The 15,387-nt window shown below is 45.8% G+C and overlaps 1 protein-coding gene across 3 annotated transcripts in view; it reads right to left on the bottom strand.

Moving 5' to 3' along the window:
- Window positions 1-6,663, bottom strand: part of EPC2 (enhancer of polycomb homolog 2) — a 35,389-nt gene extending 28,726 nt beyond the window's left edge. The window contains exon 1 of one of the 3 annotated variants that reach the window (XM_069021317.1): window positions 6,473-6,663. In XM_069021317.1, the coding sequence (XP_068877418.1) occupies window positions 6,473-6,625 (153 nt within the window). In that variant the 5' untranslated portion in view covers window positions 6,626-6,663. Of the gene's footprint in view, window positions 1-1,416; window positions 2,503-6,256; window positions 6,280-6,472 lie in introns of those variants that run through there. The other 2 variants (XM_069021319.1, XM_069021318.1) reach the window with 2 other exon arrangements.
- Window positions 6,664-15,387: the final 8,724 nt, after the last annotated feature.

Raw genomic sequence — 15,387 nt, 5'->3', positions numbered from 1 at the left:
AAGAGCCTCACAAGCAAAGCTGAGCAAATCTTCACTTCTTGCAATGAAAGATGACACAAAAACATCTTACAGAGAACAATTCTGCCAATGGGGAGGTGTTGAGCACTCAAACTTGAGAGACCACAGGTGTAAATGTATTAATGACAGCTAGAACTGCACCAAAGGAAATGAGGTAAATTAAGAACTCGGATTTTTTTCTGCAAATTTCTGCTGCCTTGCATTTGCAGCACTTCACCTGACATGGACAGAAGTGTTTTAATCCACCACCTTCAGCCCAACTACACTGTGATTAGTATATATTAACAAGTAGGAATTTGCAAAAAGGATTTAAAATTAAAACTTTTAAATAGTATATTCTCAAATACTTTATTTCTTTGACTTGGAGAGAGTGAACATTAAATACAAAATTATGACAGTCTGCACTGATGTTACTTTTAGTTTCATAAAATTATTTTTGCTACTTCTTACACCTTTTTACATACAGGAATTCAGTTCTAGTTCCATTCTTCTCTACTTGTTACAGAAACTTCAGTTCTACAATTGATCTTCACCACCACTGGCTTTTAGGACACCCAAGGTTTATGTAAATATTAAATGAGTTATTTACCTTTCCAAAAGTTGAACTGTTAGAATGATAAATATGCTGTGGCATAAACAAGGCATTGTTTATTAGCCTTGCTGGTAAAATAAATTACAAATAACCTTTTGAACATCTAGCACCAGTCAAAATGATCTTTCTAATGAAAGATAATTAAGAATGGAGGTTACTATAAGCAGTTTTAACGTCTGTTGATCCGAATCATTAGAACGGGACATTTCAACTGGTTTCAGTCAAAACAGAAATTGTACCAAGCCACTCAGTTTTGCCAAGCAGAAATCCAGCACTCCTTAAATCCAAGGACGCCCGAGGTATTTCTTTCCAAGGTTTCCTCAAATCGAAGGAAAAGGAAAGACTGCTCCCTACATTTGAGACGTCCCAGAGCTGAGCCGTAACAGCTCAGCGAGGCAGATTCCAAAGTGCTCTCCTAAGCTTTTGTCATGGAATTACACCTCCTGCTGAGGAACCCTTCCTACAAGGGAAAGTTTCTGCATAATGAGCCGAGGTGTGCCTCAATTAACAGCCCGGCAGCTCCCTTTGTGCTCGCAGGGACACGGGCATCCAAACCCGCCCGGGCAGCTCTCCCAGCCCGGCTCACTGACCCCGCGCAGCCTCTAGCCTGCAGCAAAAATGCAGCTTTATCTAAATTACCAGAGCGGTGTTAAGATAGGGCTGAACCCATCTAACCTCGGGGTGACACCGATTCTCCATTCTCATCTCTATCCCCAGTGCTCCTGGTGAAAGGAAGGATGCTCTCTCCCACGGTGGGCTGTCACCACCCTTTATCAAGGCCCCAAAAAGCAGCATGTCCCTTCTACCTGCAGGTCGGCTACTCCGGCTCAGCTCTACCTTAGCACACTCAGAGATCAATGACATTTGTCCCGGGCTAAGCTGATATCCCAAGCACTCGTTGCACGTTTGCTGATAGGTGTTAATGTGATAAGCCCTAATAAACGGCTCGGGAGGTGGAGACTTAAAAGCAAATCTTGGTCGTGTTTAACTTCAGCCACAACAAATTAAACCCGAAGCTCCTCAGTTTAACAGCTCCCCAGTGCTCAGCTGCCCGGGGTTAACTCTGGTTCACCGCTATCAAACGGGACATTAAACAGGGACCAGAGATTCTGCAGGTGAAGGCACAGGAAGGATGAAGCATAAGAGCTGAAAACTGAAATAATGGCTGGGAAATGGAATTGAAATGTGCACTTGGGAGGAACATCACTGCACGAGGCGATGGGACTCGGAGGGAGGGAGAAAAGTACAGGAGCTCAAGGCAGGGAAAGATGTCTAACAAAACTAAAGTTCAAAATTCTGTGAATAAAGATCACAACCCAGCATTTTGCTGCCTAATGCCAAACATACTTCAGTAATCTCAGCAGTCTCCAAATACTCCCAAGGTAAGTAAATAAATACAGGTGCTTAACTCAAACTGAGGAATAACTTACACTGGGAACTGTATTTCCCCAGCAGATAACCCAGTTGACTTTAGTCAAACAAACCCAATTCCTTTCCTAAGCAAAGTGTGCTGTCTTGATTTCACCTGGTTTTGCATGGAAATACAATCCTTGGAGTTTCTCACGTAGATTCCCATGAAGTCTTTCAGAGGGATTTCTGTTTTACAGAATATTTGCATGGCTGGAGCTGAAGTTATCCTCTGTTGACCTGCTGTTTTACACACTGCTGTCCGGGCTTCTTTGTTCTACAAAGCCTCTCGTTTGTAAGGAACTTTGACGGTTCAGCCACAGGTTATGAATGCACAGCCCACACACAAACATCCAGTTAGGGGCAAGTTCAGTCCACGTGGGGAGCGATTTACATGTATTTGTGTTTTTAAACCCAGACCTGAGTGCATCAGACAGCACCAGGTAAGTACTTCTGGTCAGCAGCTTAAGTAAATCCTCACACATTTGATACTCTCCCAGTTCCCTGTATCAAAAGAAAATATTCATTATGGGTATTTTTGCTGATACAGTTTAACAGGAAAACTAGGACTTGTGCAAATCTAAAAGCTCCTTGCTTTGAAAGGAGAATGAAGATGCTGTTCCAGGAGCAACACCAGCTTCAGGGTACCTTAAAGCTGGACGATGAGCACTTCGAGTTCCAGCGTTACAACAGAAATTGAATGAACTAAGAACTAAGCAAGGAAAAAAAATTCAAGTTAACTGTTTCCAGTCAAAATGATCAGAACTGAACGTTGTATTTAATGATCAGAGAAAGCTTATCCCGAGGTGATCCCTGAAGGGCTGGGAAGGAAAGTCCCTTCCCACGGGTACTGTGTCAGCATTTCTGCAGCGTCAAACCACGTCCTTAACTTGCCATTCCTGCACTTTTCCTCTCTAACCTCAGCCCTGTGATGCCATGCCAAGCTGAACTGTAAACGAACGGATGTTCAAACAAGGATTGAGATGAAGGCTCAGATAGCTCTGACCAGGCAATCCCAGGATCACCCATTACCAGCACATTTTCAGCTTCCTCACACCTCAGGTAAATTCACTTCCCAGAGCCTTCCGTGTGAATGTGCCTCATTACTAAGCAGGATTTCACCTCACAATGAGCAACTCAGCAATCTCCAGCAACAGGTATTCAAATGAAAACACAGTTATGTGATAAGAAACAAAACCAGGGCTTATCTATTCTGCAACTTTCTCCCTTTCCAGTCAAAACAATTCATTAGCATTAGGAAATACGAGTCTTACTCATCAGAAAAAAAAACAACGTGTCCCTGCTCAGTTTCTGAACTCACAAAAGGACACCTTCCTGCTTCTGCTGAACAGCGACTGCTCCCTCACGCGAGTTTAAAAGCAAACCCACACAATTTTCTTCCCCAGGTTTAATTTAGAGTAAATTATAAACATTTGTAACATAAACATGCTACAGAACAGAAACCTAATTCTTTCACAGCTGGAATCTCCAAGTGAGAGAAACGAGCTGCTGATTTGTGAAACGCTGAGAGTGGATATAAATCTCTGAGATACTCATACAGAAACAGTTGCAGAATATTCATCAAGAATAAATGGACCAAAAGCTGCACTTTTGTATGTACAAAAGATCAATCACCAACTAATTAAATGACGTGCCTGCACCAGCGAGGCTGGGTTGTAGAGAACAGGGCAGACATGTCACTCAAGCATTTTAAATCCTGCAGATCTGTAAATAATGATGATTTCCAGTGGAATATGTCCCCGAAGGTGCTGTCTGACCCCGTAACACACTGTGCTACAAGCCCTTTCTGATGCCACCAAGGCTTCCCAGAGGGTGGCACCGGGAGAACGGCATCCTGGGGCCAGAGGAACACGAGGTTTATGGCTCTGTACAGCAAATGGAAAACAGCAGCCACCCTGAGGCTTCAAACAACTTTCACTTGGGATAAAAGGCCTTGAGACACTCTAGAAATTGAGGTGGCAGAAATGAGAGTGCAGAGATTTCTCTCTCCCTCCAAAAAGTCCCTTTCAAAATACACCAAATCGATCACAGCAGCATTTACTAAGAATTCAAGCTGTTTAGGTAGTTTTCAAATATTAAACTACTGTCATTCACAGCAGCTGTTCCTAGAAGGGCTTTCATATCATTAAAAAAAAGAAGCACATTAAAAAATTATCTATGTAACACTGGGAGAAGGACAAGCCATGAATGAAACCATCACCACATGACAATAATCTGAATAACCTAAGAATAGCAGTTTATAATCTTGCCTGGCTGATGCATCTCGCACTATGTTTATATATTGCTTCAGTCATTTCATTTTGAGACCATTACATAATATATCAAACAGACCCACATGTCAGGGCAGGGAAAACAAACCTCCCTCTCACAGAAAAACAAATTTTTAGGATAGCACTAAAGTAGTTTTATTGAAGTATAAATCTAATCTTCTCAATCATTTAAGCAGCCCATAAGCAGCTTGTTTGCTTGAACTCGTACAGCAATTTTCCATTAACAACTTTTATTTTAAACATGATTTATCAAAATAACAGCATTTTTTAGGAATTCATTTAAATATTGAATGCAAACACAACACTGCAAGATAGACTTTCAAAGCTGAGAAAACCAAATTAGTCTCCAATATTGCTTCATTAGTACCCCAGCATTGTTCCTTTTAACTACAATCCCAGATTCTAGCAGAGCTACTCTTGGGGAATTACTGAAGTTTTGATCACAGTGTATTATACACAGTAAATTAAAAAAATAAAACCCCACCATGATAAGACAGAGGATTCCTTTTAATACCAACAGTCAGGTGAGAAAATGCAATGAGGCAAGCATGGAGCCTCCTTTGACAGCTGTAACCTCGGAAAAGCCAATCCACAGGCACAGAGGTTTGGCTGAGGCGGAGACACGGATTCATTGAGGAAATTCTGGAGGGTGCATTTACTATCGGCCCTGCAAGTACAGACACATCAGGCGACAGCCCCTGTCTGAGCTTACACAACTCCCAGGAGCACAAAATAAACCTTACTCTTACAGAAAAGTGTTTTAAGATCAGCAAGACAAAGCAGTACATTCGGAGGACACCAGAACTGCGGGCAAGCGTTTTCAAAGCTGTCCTACTGCTCACCAAAAACCCCAGAAACTTGTATTTACCTAGGCGGACAAAAGCTTTTCCACTACAAGCAGAACACATATCACATGTCCACGCTGAACACTGGCTGATTGATTTGGAAATAACATTTAAAGCTCCAACGCTTCACGCGACGCGTCCTGCTGACGCCTCTGCCAAGCGATGCACACCAAGCAGCACAAACCATCGGCGTGAAATAACTCCGAGCAGCACCGGGGGTGGCTGCAGGAACAGAGACACTATCCCACACGGGGAGCCAAAGCTGCTGTGCGTCCCTTCAACCCCACATGTGCACAGCGTGTGTGTGTGTGTGCGCCGGGCTGTCCCCTCAGCCCCGCATGTGCACAGTGTGTCTGTGCCCAGCACAGGGACTGACAGCACCACACGCCGCGACACGGAGCTGCCGCCGGGCTCGGGGACACCCGGCCGGAGCGAGGGACAGCGCGTCCCGCTCCCGCCGTCCCTCGGACAGCGAGAAGCTGGCCCGGACCCGCTCGCTCCTCGTGGAGTGGCACAGCACAGCACACTGCACCCAGCACTTTCACGCCGCCACCGCCTCCCCAGCTCCAGCCCGAGCGACTTGACAGCCACGCACAACAGGGTTGGCAGGAGTAGTATCAGCTTTAGTCCACAACGCGCCGAGCACCCCGAGCCACTCCGGCAGCCCGAGCCCGCTGCAGCACCCCGGCATCCCCAGCTGCTCCAGCATCCCGAGCACCCCGCACCGGCACATCCCGAGCCCGCTGCGGCATCCCCGAGTCGCCGCTCCAGCATCCCGGCTCCGATACTCCGCTCCGCTCCGCCGCTCCGGCACAGCGAGCCAGCACCCCGAGCCGCTCTGCCGCTCGGACATCCCGAACTGACACCCCGAACTGACACCCCGAGCCACTCCGGTACCCCGCGCACGCTCCACCGCTCTGACATCCCGAGCCGCTCCGGCAGCCGGAGCCCGTCCGGCAGCCCGCCCCGCTCCGCCGGGCCGGCGCCCCGCTCCGGCGCTCTGACACCCCGCTCCGCCGCTCCGACAGCCCGCTCCGCTCCGCGCTCGCCGCGCTGCCGCCCGCCCGTCCCGCCGCCCTCACGCCGAGTCCCCCCCCGCTCACCCGCGCCCCGCGGCCGGGACGCGCAGCAGAAGATGGCGGACGGCGGCAGGGCCCGCTCGCGGCGCCGGACCGAGGCTTACGCTGCGCCGTTTGCGCAGCGCCCCGCGCGCCCCGCGGCAGAGCGAGCGTAGCGCGCTTGGTGAATACCGGCGGCCGGTTCCCCGTGCGGGGGGTGCCTGTAAACAATGGTGCCCCCCCTGCGCCGCGCTCCCTTACCGATTCTTCCTCCTTCTCCATCCCCGTAGGCATCTGCGGCACGGCCCGGTTGATGGAGACGCAGTCGTTGAGGTCGGGCATGTCCTTGCCGCGGTAGATGGGCAGCGGTTTGGCGGCGTCTAGCGCCCGGGCGCGGAAGGAGAGTTTGCTCATTGTCTCCCCCTCACAATAACACCCCGGGGCCGGGCGGGCGGGGGGGGGGGGGCCTTCAGTGCGGCCTCGCCGCCGCCTCCCAGCCGCTCCCGCGCCGCGCCCGCGCCACCATGGAGGGTCCCGCCGCCCCGGCGCAGCTCCCGGCGGGGCCGCCCGTAGCCCGCAGCGCACGCCCCGCAGCCCTAGATCCGCACCGGGCTCGCTCGGTCCGCTCCCTGCGCCATGGCAAACATGGCGGACATTAACCACAGCCGCTCGGCCCTCCCGGCAGCCCGCGCGGCGGGAGCGGCGCTGCGCGCGCAGCCGAGGGCGGGAGGCTGAGGGAGCCTCAGGGAGCCTGAGGGGGGCGGCGGGACCGGGCGAGAGCGGAGTGTGGTGAGCGTCCGGAGTGAGCCCGTCGTATCCCTGCGGTGTCCCCGCAGTGTCCCCGCCGGGTGGCCGGAGTGTCCCCACAGTGTCCCTACAGTGTGCCTGCAACGTCCCCGCAGTGTTCCCGCAGTCTCCGTGCCGTGCCCCCACGGTGTCCTTCTAGACAGTGTCCCTGTATTGTCCCCACAGTGTCTTCCCGATGTCTCTCCGCCGTGCCCCCACAGTGTCCCGGCTGGGTCCCCACTGTCTCCTCACAGTGTCCCCACAAAGCCCCTGCCGCTTCCCCCACAGTGTCTCTACTGTGTCCCACGTTGTCCCTGCCGTGTCCCCATAGTGCCCTCCCTGTCTCCCCCACAGTGTCCCCACCGTTTCCCCTACAGCGTCAACACCGTATCTCCACAATGTTCCCGTTGTGTCCCCACAGTATCCTCGCAGTGTCCCCAGTGCCTCCCCACCATGTTCCCACCGTCTCCCCACAGTGGTCCCACTGCGTCCCTGCTCTCTGGACAAACCAGCGGTTTTCTCTCCTCAGTGTGTTGGTCAGCGTGGGCTTAAATTGTTCCAGCCATGAAAACGTCAGGAGGGTTGACACAAACCAACACTTCAGACACAAACTTGTGCCTGCGCAAGTTATCTATTTTTTCCCCCCAGAATATTTAGGGTTGGACGGGACCTCTGAAGACCACCTAGTGCAATCAGGGTCACCTGAAGCAGGTGGGTTTGGAATGACTCTGGAGACACCACACTCTCCCTGGGAACCTGTTCCCATGCTCTGCCACCCTCATGGAAAATTCTTCCTCATGCTGAGGTGCAACTCCTTGTTTCAGTTTACTAAACTCCTTCATCACTCTTTCCATCAAGGGCAATGTCCTGCAACTTGGAACTTAGTAATCCCAAATTCTCACCTGGACAAAGCCTCAGTCCTCTGCCTATCCAGAGTTTCCTGCAAGAGTTGACATAAGTCTGCAAAACCCTTCATCAAAGACCTTTAGTACCTCAAATATCTCCTCACTTCCGTTTTATTTTGACACCCTGAGACCAGGCAGCTGCTTCTCTCACCTCTACCTTAGAGCTCTCACAGGAGTTGTCAGCGTCACCTTGTGAAATAAGCTGAAACTCTTAAAACTTCACTGTTTGGATCACTGTGCCAACTGTACATAATTTCCTTTTTTTAAAGTTAGAAAAAAATAGGTTCAGTCTCTGAATTGCCTTTTATTTTTAGTTACCTGTTGTGGTTTTTATTTACATGGTTTTGTATAGCAAATACAACTGCTGTTCGTGACAAACACATGATTTACAAAATGAAGAATAAAGAATTGTGTCAACTAGAGAGAGAGAGGAAGATGAAACAAGCACAGGAATACACAAGAGGGAAAAAGAAGCAGCAAGAACATTGTGTTCATCAGTCACGGACCCAAATTAGCCTGGGAAAGAGACCTGGAAATTATATTAACTACTCCTGTGAAAGCATCAGGTGAGTGTTCAGTCATGTGAGCAAATGAATCTTTAAAAATATGAGAAAAGAAACAGAGAACAAAACTGTGTTAGAGTGCACTTATTTATAATTCCCTTAGAATATTTTTATTCCATAAGATAGACAATTTTTGCCTTGGATTAGAATTAACAGGTAAATATTTAAAATTTGTATGGTTTAGCTTACAGTTTATAATCCAGCACCGTTTTAGGAGTGGCCACACTTCCCACACCCCAAATGGGTTTGGTGCCCCTAAAGCAATTCAGGATTAATTGGCAGCGGCCCAGGGTTGGCATTTTCCAGCAGTGATTGTGACATCATCCTGCATGAGCTGAATTTTCCACCTGGATGCCATCACCTGGAGTGTGCTGGGGCCCAGCTGCACAGGTGACATCCCTGTGAGAGGTGGGGTGGCTGCTGGAACAGTCAGTTCCTCCTCAGGTACTTCCTTGAGTAGTTAAAAGACACCACGACTTTCCTCCTTCTGCTTCTGCAAGAAAGAGGCATTTTCAAACTGCTGTAAGATTTTTTCCCCCCCTTTCAGTCAGCACAGCTGAACAATAGATAATAATAACCTTTTCCTTTTGTGTGCATGTTCTGCTCTTTTTTACTGCTTAAATAAAAAAGAGAAAAGTACAAAAATGAAACATGTTTACCCTCCAGCTGGCTCTTAGTCCTAAACTCATCCCATTATTTTACTTCTACAAGCAATGCAATTTTTTTTAAACGATGCCCTGTAGGATACAGAAGAGGGTTTTTATGCAGTCAAAACAGTCATTGCACAGAACTGAACATGGGCAGAACTGAAGTTTCAGCTTACATTAGTTTAGCTTTAAGAACCATCCATCTTTTAAGCACATAATCTGGTCTCTTCCTCCTGTAAAGTCTTACAGGTTTTCTGAAGAATTTTAGCTGTAAAAAAATATGAGCTGTAACTCAGCTGTAGACAAAATAATTTATTTCCATGCACAAATCAAGGAAACAATGTCTCAAACAAAATTATTTGTTCAATAGTTGAATTCTGATTCATCTTCATAGAGATTATGGAATTGAATATGCACATTTGAACACTGGATAGACCAAATATCCTTGGATTTTATTTAAACATATATATCAGTGGAAATGTCAGAGCTGTATAGGCTTGGGGGCTATGTCACATCCTTGCTCTTGGTTCTGCTTCTCCATAGTGACATTTAACACAAGGAATCCTTGTTCTCACCATAGCTGCCTAAAGCCTGGGATATTTTTTGAGGTCTTTTTGCAGATTTATCCTGTTTATTTGTTAGTTTGGGATTTTTTTTTTCTGATAGTACATATCTCACTGCATTAATCTTCTCCAAGCAGAAGCATCACTTCTGGATAATTAGCTCAGAGTATCTTATGGCAACGTGATACAGCAGGAGCACGTACTACTTCTTTACTCTGTGTGTTGTTACCTTGTAAGTACAGAAAGTAGTTAAAAAAAAGCTCAGTGAGTGTAGAAACAGAGTTTCCAGAAGTGATAATGGCCCCTGCCAAGGCACGGTGCTGTCCAGCCTTGTGGGGTATCCAAAACCTTCATTCACTGTAGGGTGTTAAAAGAGAACTGGAATTTTTAGGGTGCTGATGACTTGAGTGTAAATACACAAAAATAATCAAGATATGAAGTGTACAGAGGAATCATCTTCTGCTACGTGCCAGGTACAGGCTCAGAAGGTGCAGGAGGAAAGCGATGCTGACAATCCACACCACCAAATATTCCTGGTGTTGCTGCTCCTGCCATTGTACATCCCAGATTCCAGCTCATTACAGAGGGGTTTGAGCTCATGTTTAAGCAAATCTTCACTAGAAGGAAGCCTGAAAGCATCCAGCAGGCTGGCTTAGTAACTTCAGCACAAGGGAAAGTGCTGAGCTTTCCAGGAGATCCATGAATGGACGAGGGGAGTCTTTTTAAAGGTTATGAAGTCCTTCTTTCTCCCTGTGTCTGAGAACTCCGATTGAAGTGAAAGGAACCTCTGTCCTATTCATTTCAAAGGGGGTTTTGTCAGGAAAAAAGAGCTTGATCAAAGTAGCCAGTAAGCATGCTTAGTGCCTAATGTTCAGAGTTAATGTATCATTCCCAACCATTTCTATTTCCAATTATTCCAAGGGTTTAGGGAACTGGCAGCCTGCGCATTTTCCCCTCTAAGGTCACCAAAACCTACCAGCCAAACCCTGAAATCTAGTATGGAGTAGCTTCCTGGGAGATTTAAAGCTCTGCGTGAAAATTATAAAAGTTGAAAATGGAGTTAAAATCTTGAGCCCAACGCCGAATAAAACGAAATAAAAGGGCAGCTATGAAAATAGCAGATTTCCCAAATTACAGCAGGAAGGGACAATGATGAAAAGCAGCAGGAAGCTCCTGATTTGAGAGTTTTACATCAAAACTATTTGTGTCAAGAAAAAGGTTTAAAATGAAAGGGAATTGTGCTTTGTGTGTGGAGGTTACCACAGACATCGGGAGCTCTTTAAAGGAACCTGCTGCAGCTGTTTCCTGTAGCATAAAATCTTGGATTCCGACTCAAAAGATAAATCTACTCTTGACTGTGCCTGGGCTCTTTTACAACCCAATTCAACCAGTGAGTTAACAATAATGCATATATGAAACCAGGTGAATTTGGTTTGGAATTATCAAGTAAAGCCATTGGGTACCTGCACGAGTGCAGCTCAAAACCACAGAAATCTGGGATTTTACCACCAGAAAAAAGGTAACTTTACAATGCAGTGACCAGTGAAGAAAATAATGTTTATGGCTGGAACTAGAAAAGGAGTGTTAAAATCAGTACATGATAAGGATGGTATTTATGCCCTTTCACTTTGGAAAATAAGAGTACAGAGATTTACTCAACTGTCATTTAGAAAAAAAATAGCAGAGAAAAATAATGAAAACCAAGTTTACAAATGTACATGAATTTATCCCAAAATCTCACACCTCAGGAGTCAAACACAAGATAATTTAAATTTTTTTAAAAAATCAACGTGTTTTGAGGACATGGGAACTCCCCAGCTTGTGTGAAAAAATTAAAGCAGCTCCCATCCTGCAACTTAAAATATCAAAAAAATAAGGCTCATGGAGCATTGAAAACTGTTTTTATTTTTATTCAGATTTCAGGAGCCAGGGTGAAAGACTCTGAAACGGGTCTCAGAGTCTCTAAACGGGACTCTGAAAACTCTAGAAGTAAGAGCTGCTCCCTTCCCTCCTCAGAGCTCTGTAGTTCTGCTGGATTTCAGCACAAGGGTAGAAGTGGGGTTGCTTTCTAAAAATAAATTCTCAGGCAACTGTAAAATCATAAAATCACAGAATCTCAGAATGGCTTGGGTTGGAAGGGACCTTAAAGGTCATCTAATTCCAACCTCATTCCATCGGCTGGAACACCTTCCACTAGATAAAACTGAGAAATTAGGAAATACACCAAGTGTACCTTTTATAAAAATAAAGCCACCTAAAAGCTTACCTAAAAAACCCCAACAACCCCCCTTGAAAATTGCTGTCTTCTGGATTAATGGCCTGGATATAACAATTTTTCTTACTGATCCATAATGGCAACATTTTCCCTGCCCACCTTGCTCTGAGGTTGATGCCACTGCTTTGTGCTGAGTGGAGTGGCAGGACCCACTGGAGTGGGAATGTTTCATGGCTCCATGCAGGGAAAACCCTTAAAACCCCAAAAAATCTCTGCAGAGCTTATCCCCAGCTGGGGTAGAACCATTGTGAGAACCATTTCCTGCTCATCCCCTCTGTGCAGAAAAAACTCCTCAAAGCCTTGCCCTGTCCCAAATTGCTGGTGCCAATTGGAGTCAGGGAAACATCTCCCTTTATCTGACTCTGATGCAGATCAGAGGGAAGCTTCTTGTCACTTGTATGGGAGCAGTGTCATCGTGTGCTCCGTACTTCCCCCATTTTCCTGCAAAATGGGGCTGAAAGCCATCACAGCAAAACCAGAGTCTCTCAGCAACGTTGCTGTGCATCAAGAAACCAAAATATTTGTTGGGCTGCAAGAAGAGTCAAAAGGAAAATGAAAGTGTTTCGTTGGCAATGAGGAGTGGGGACAATGTTTGCAGTACTCTGTGCACACATTTGCAATAACAAAAGGAAGTTTTGAGCTGTCGTGGGGAGTTATGCAATCAACATGCAGATTGAAAGATGTATTCAAGCTTCACATTCCTCTACTTCCTTGTCAAAGGGTTTTTTAAGAAAATAGTGTAAAAAAAGGCATTTTTACTATGCAGACATCAGTCACAGCAAAGCTGATGCAGTATTCCCACTTCCAAATTGCTATTCAGCCCTGTTCATTGAGATCTGCTGCTCCATGTACTACCAGATCTTCATAAATACACAAATGCTCTGGAAGAGCTGCTCCAGGAACGTCACACCTTTACAGCAGTTCCTGCTTCCTCAGGAACAGTGGGAGCCATGCTCAGCTCAGGAATTTCTTCTTAAATAAAGTCCCCATCCCGGGAGGTGTTAAGGAAAGACTGGATGTGACAGTTGACAAAGTGGTGATCACTCATGGGTTGGACTCAGAGGTCTTCTCCAATCAAATAGATTCTGTGATGCTGGAATATTTGTGAAATATTTGTGGCTCTCAGGGCACTGCAAACACCCAGCTTCCAGAAGCCCAGGTCCTTGGGAAGAGGCAGGATTTATGGGAGAGCCAACGCAGAGAGGAGCAGGAGCAGCTGAAAACTTCAAAGAGAGCTGAAGAGGTGCCCAAACCACGTGGGACCAGTTCTGTGGAGCCTGCACAGACATCCCGTAGGAAAATCAGGGAATGTCACAGGCATGATGGGAATTTCTAACCCTGAAATCCTAAAAAATCCTACGAGATTACAAAAAAGGACATTGCTTCTGGCTACTCCAGGTATAGGGAAAAAATCTTCTAAAACAAAAGAATGACTGGGTTTGGTAATGTTTCTGCAGGTACCTGAGTTGTGTCACTAATTAATCATTCTTGGAAACAAAGGAGAAATAAAGGAGTGGAAAATAATGCCATTATATAACAGGAAAATTGCATCAGGGTTTCACTCTTCAATTGAAAAAAAATGCCAGTGCAATAGGTAGGTTTTCAAGGAGCCCAAATTAATCCATTCCCATTTTCCCCCAAGTATTCAGTGGTTGGTTGTTAATTAATTTCTTGCACAATTCTCTCTCGATTTTAAACACGCAGATATTTTGTGAGCTTTTCCTGAAGTCACAGGTTAATCCTTTTGAGGAAAATGATCCATAAAGCTGCAAGGACTTGTAATCCCAACCTGTCCGGATTATCCAAACTCCATTTGTAAGGTACCAAGCTTAAGCAAACAGTGACCTCAGGTCACCTGGGACACATTAAAATATTCTAACTTGGGAAGTTATGGTTCCATGCCCAGCTTTCCTTTCCTGCTGGCACTTCTTTAATAGCAGGTTTTGTTCTGCTCCATTACCAGCTGGAAAGAGAACAGGTTCTCCCCATGACAGGACAACCTCAACAAGGAGCTGTAGGTCTTGGCACAGCATGGAGTTATTAATTTCCTGAAGAGCAGCTCTCAGGTCTCCATTCCACCGTGGGAGAGACTTGGTGGTGTTTAAGCAGCACCCCTGGTGCTTTTCCTTCTCCCCAGCTCGGGGTGGGAGTGGAGCCGTTGTCTGCTGCGGCATCGGGAGATTGGCTGATCCTTTTCCCCATGGATCCTGCTGTGGTTTGGCTGCAATTTGCCAATCTCATTTCTGCATTTGGCTTATTCCCATGGACACATCATCATGCAGGGCATGCTTGGAATATATTAAATTCCATTTTTTTCCTCTTTCAGCCATAGCTGTAATGTGTCAGTGCTTACAGGGTTCATTTCACTGTGATGTTCCTGCACGAGGCAGGGAGGAGCTGGAGCTATGGATGCATCCAACCAAACCCTGTTTCCATCTGCCATGTGATTGATAATCTATAATTTATTATGACCATCCCCACCTCAGTTCCTGCCCTTCCTTTCAATATAATTTCACAGCTGTTTTTGTTCTATTTTTGGAAATGGTTTTATTTACGTTGCCTGTTTTGTGTTCAGCTTTTAAATTATAATTTCAGGTAAATTCCTGTTATCCTCATTCAGGGAAAATTGGCCCTGTTAATGTAAAGAGCCATATGGTGTCAGTTGAAAAGATTCAGTGCAAATTTGATATTGGCATAGGAATCAAGCAAGATAAAAAAAATCTTTGGGAAAGGTCGAGTTGGTGTCAGCAGTGGCAGAGCAGAGGCTGTGGTGACACTGAGCCGTGTGGGTGGTGGTGGCATCACTACATCCAGGGGGAATTTGCTACTCCGAAGCCTCCCAAAAGCCAGTATTTAAAATTCATTTAGAAACAGACTTGAGAAAACAAGTTTAATTTCATGTATGTCCAGCAATCCCTTTAGGTCTGTTGCTGACAACATAAATCCGTGTTTTAACTCAGAATTAAGAGAAGTTTTCATTCTCTAGTTTTGCTTTGACAAGTTTGCAATATAAATCTTATCTATATAAATCTGATGTGCAAACTTTCCTGAATGTATTTTAAAAGTATCTTATTTAAGCAAGTGCTTAATTCAAGCATGACATGTGATTTGCCAAACAAACTTATGACTAAGGCAACACAGAGTGAGTTCAGTAGGACCAAAATTTGCTCCAGTGTGATTCATCAATGAGTAAGAGTGATGCTATCTGGAGTTTTAATCTAAGTACAGATTTGAATAATGACCTGAATTTTTTGGAAGAGCAGCTAGCTAAGCAAGAAAAGGGGGAAAAAAAAATCTGTAAAGAATTCTGTGCTTGATATCACCACCTATTTTCAGCTGTATGAGTCAGTGAGCCATCACATGGATTTGCACAGAAATATCAAAGCAAATCCCACTTCAAGCCCACACCACTTCCCAATATATACCCTCACTCATCG

Source organism: Aphelocoma coerulescens, chromosome 7, assembly GCF_041296385.1.
Source record: "Aphelocoma coerulescens isolate FSJ_1873_10779 chromosome 7, UR_Acoe_1.0, whole genome shotgun sequence".
In the NCBI taxonomy this organism is placed as follows: domain Eukaryota; kingdom Metazoa; phylum Chordata; class Aves; order Passeriformes; family Corvidae; genus Aphelocoma; species Aphelocoma coerulescens.
This window is presented reverse-complemented; position numbering and strand designations above follow the sequence as displayed.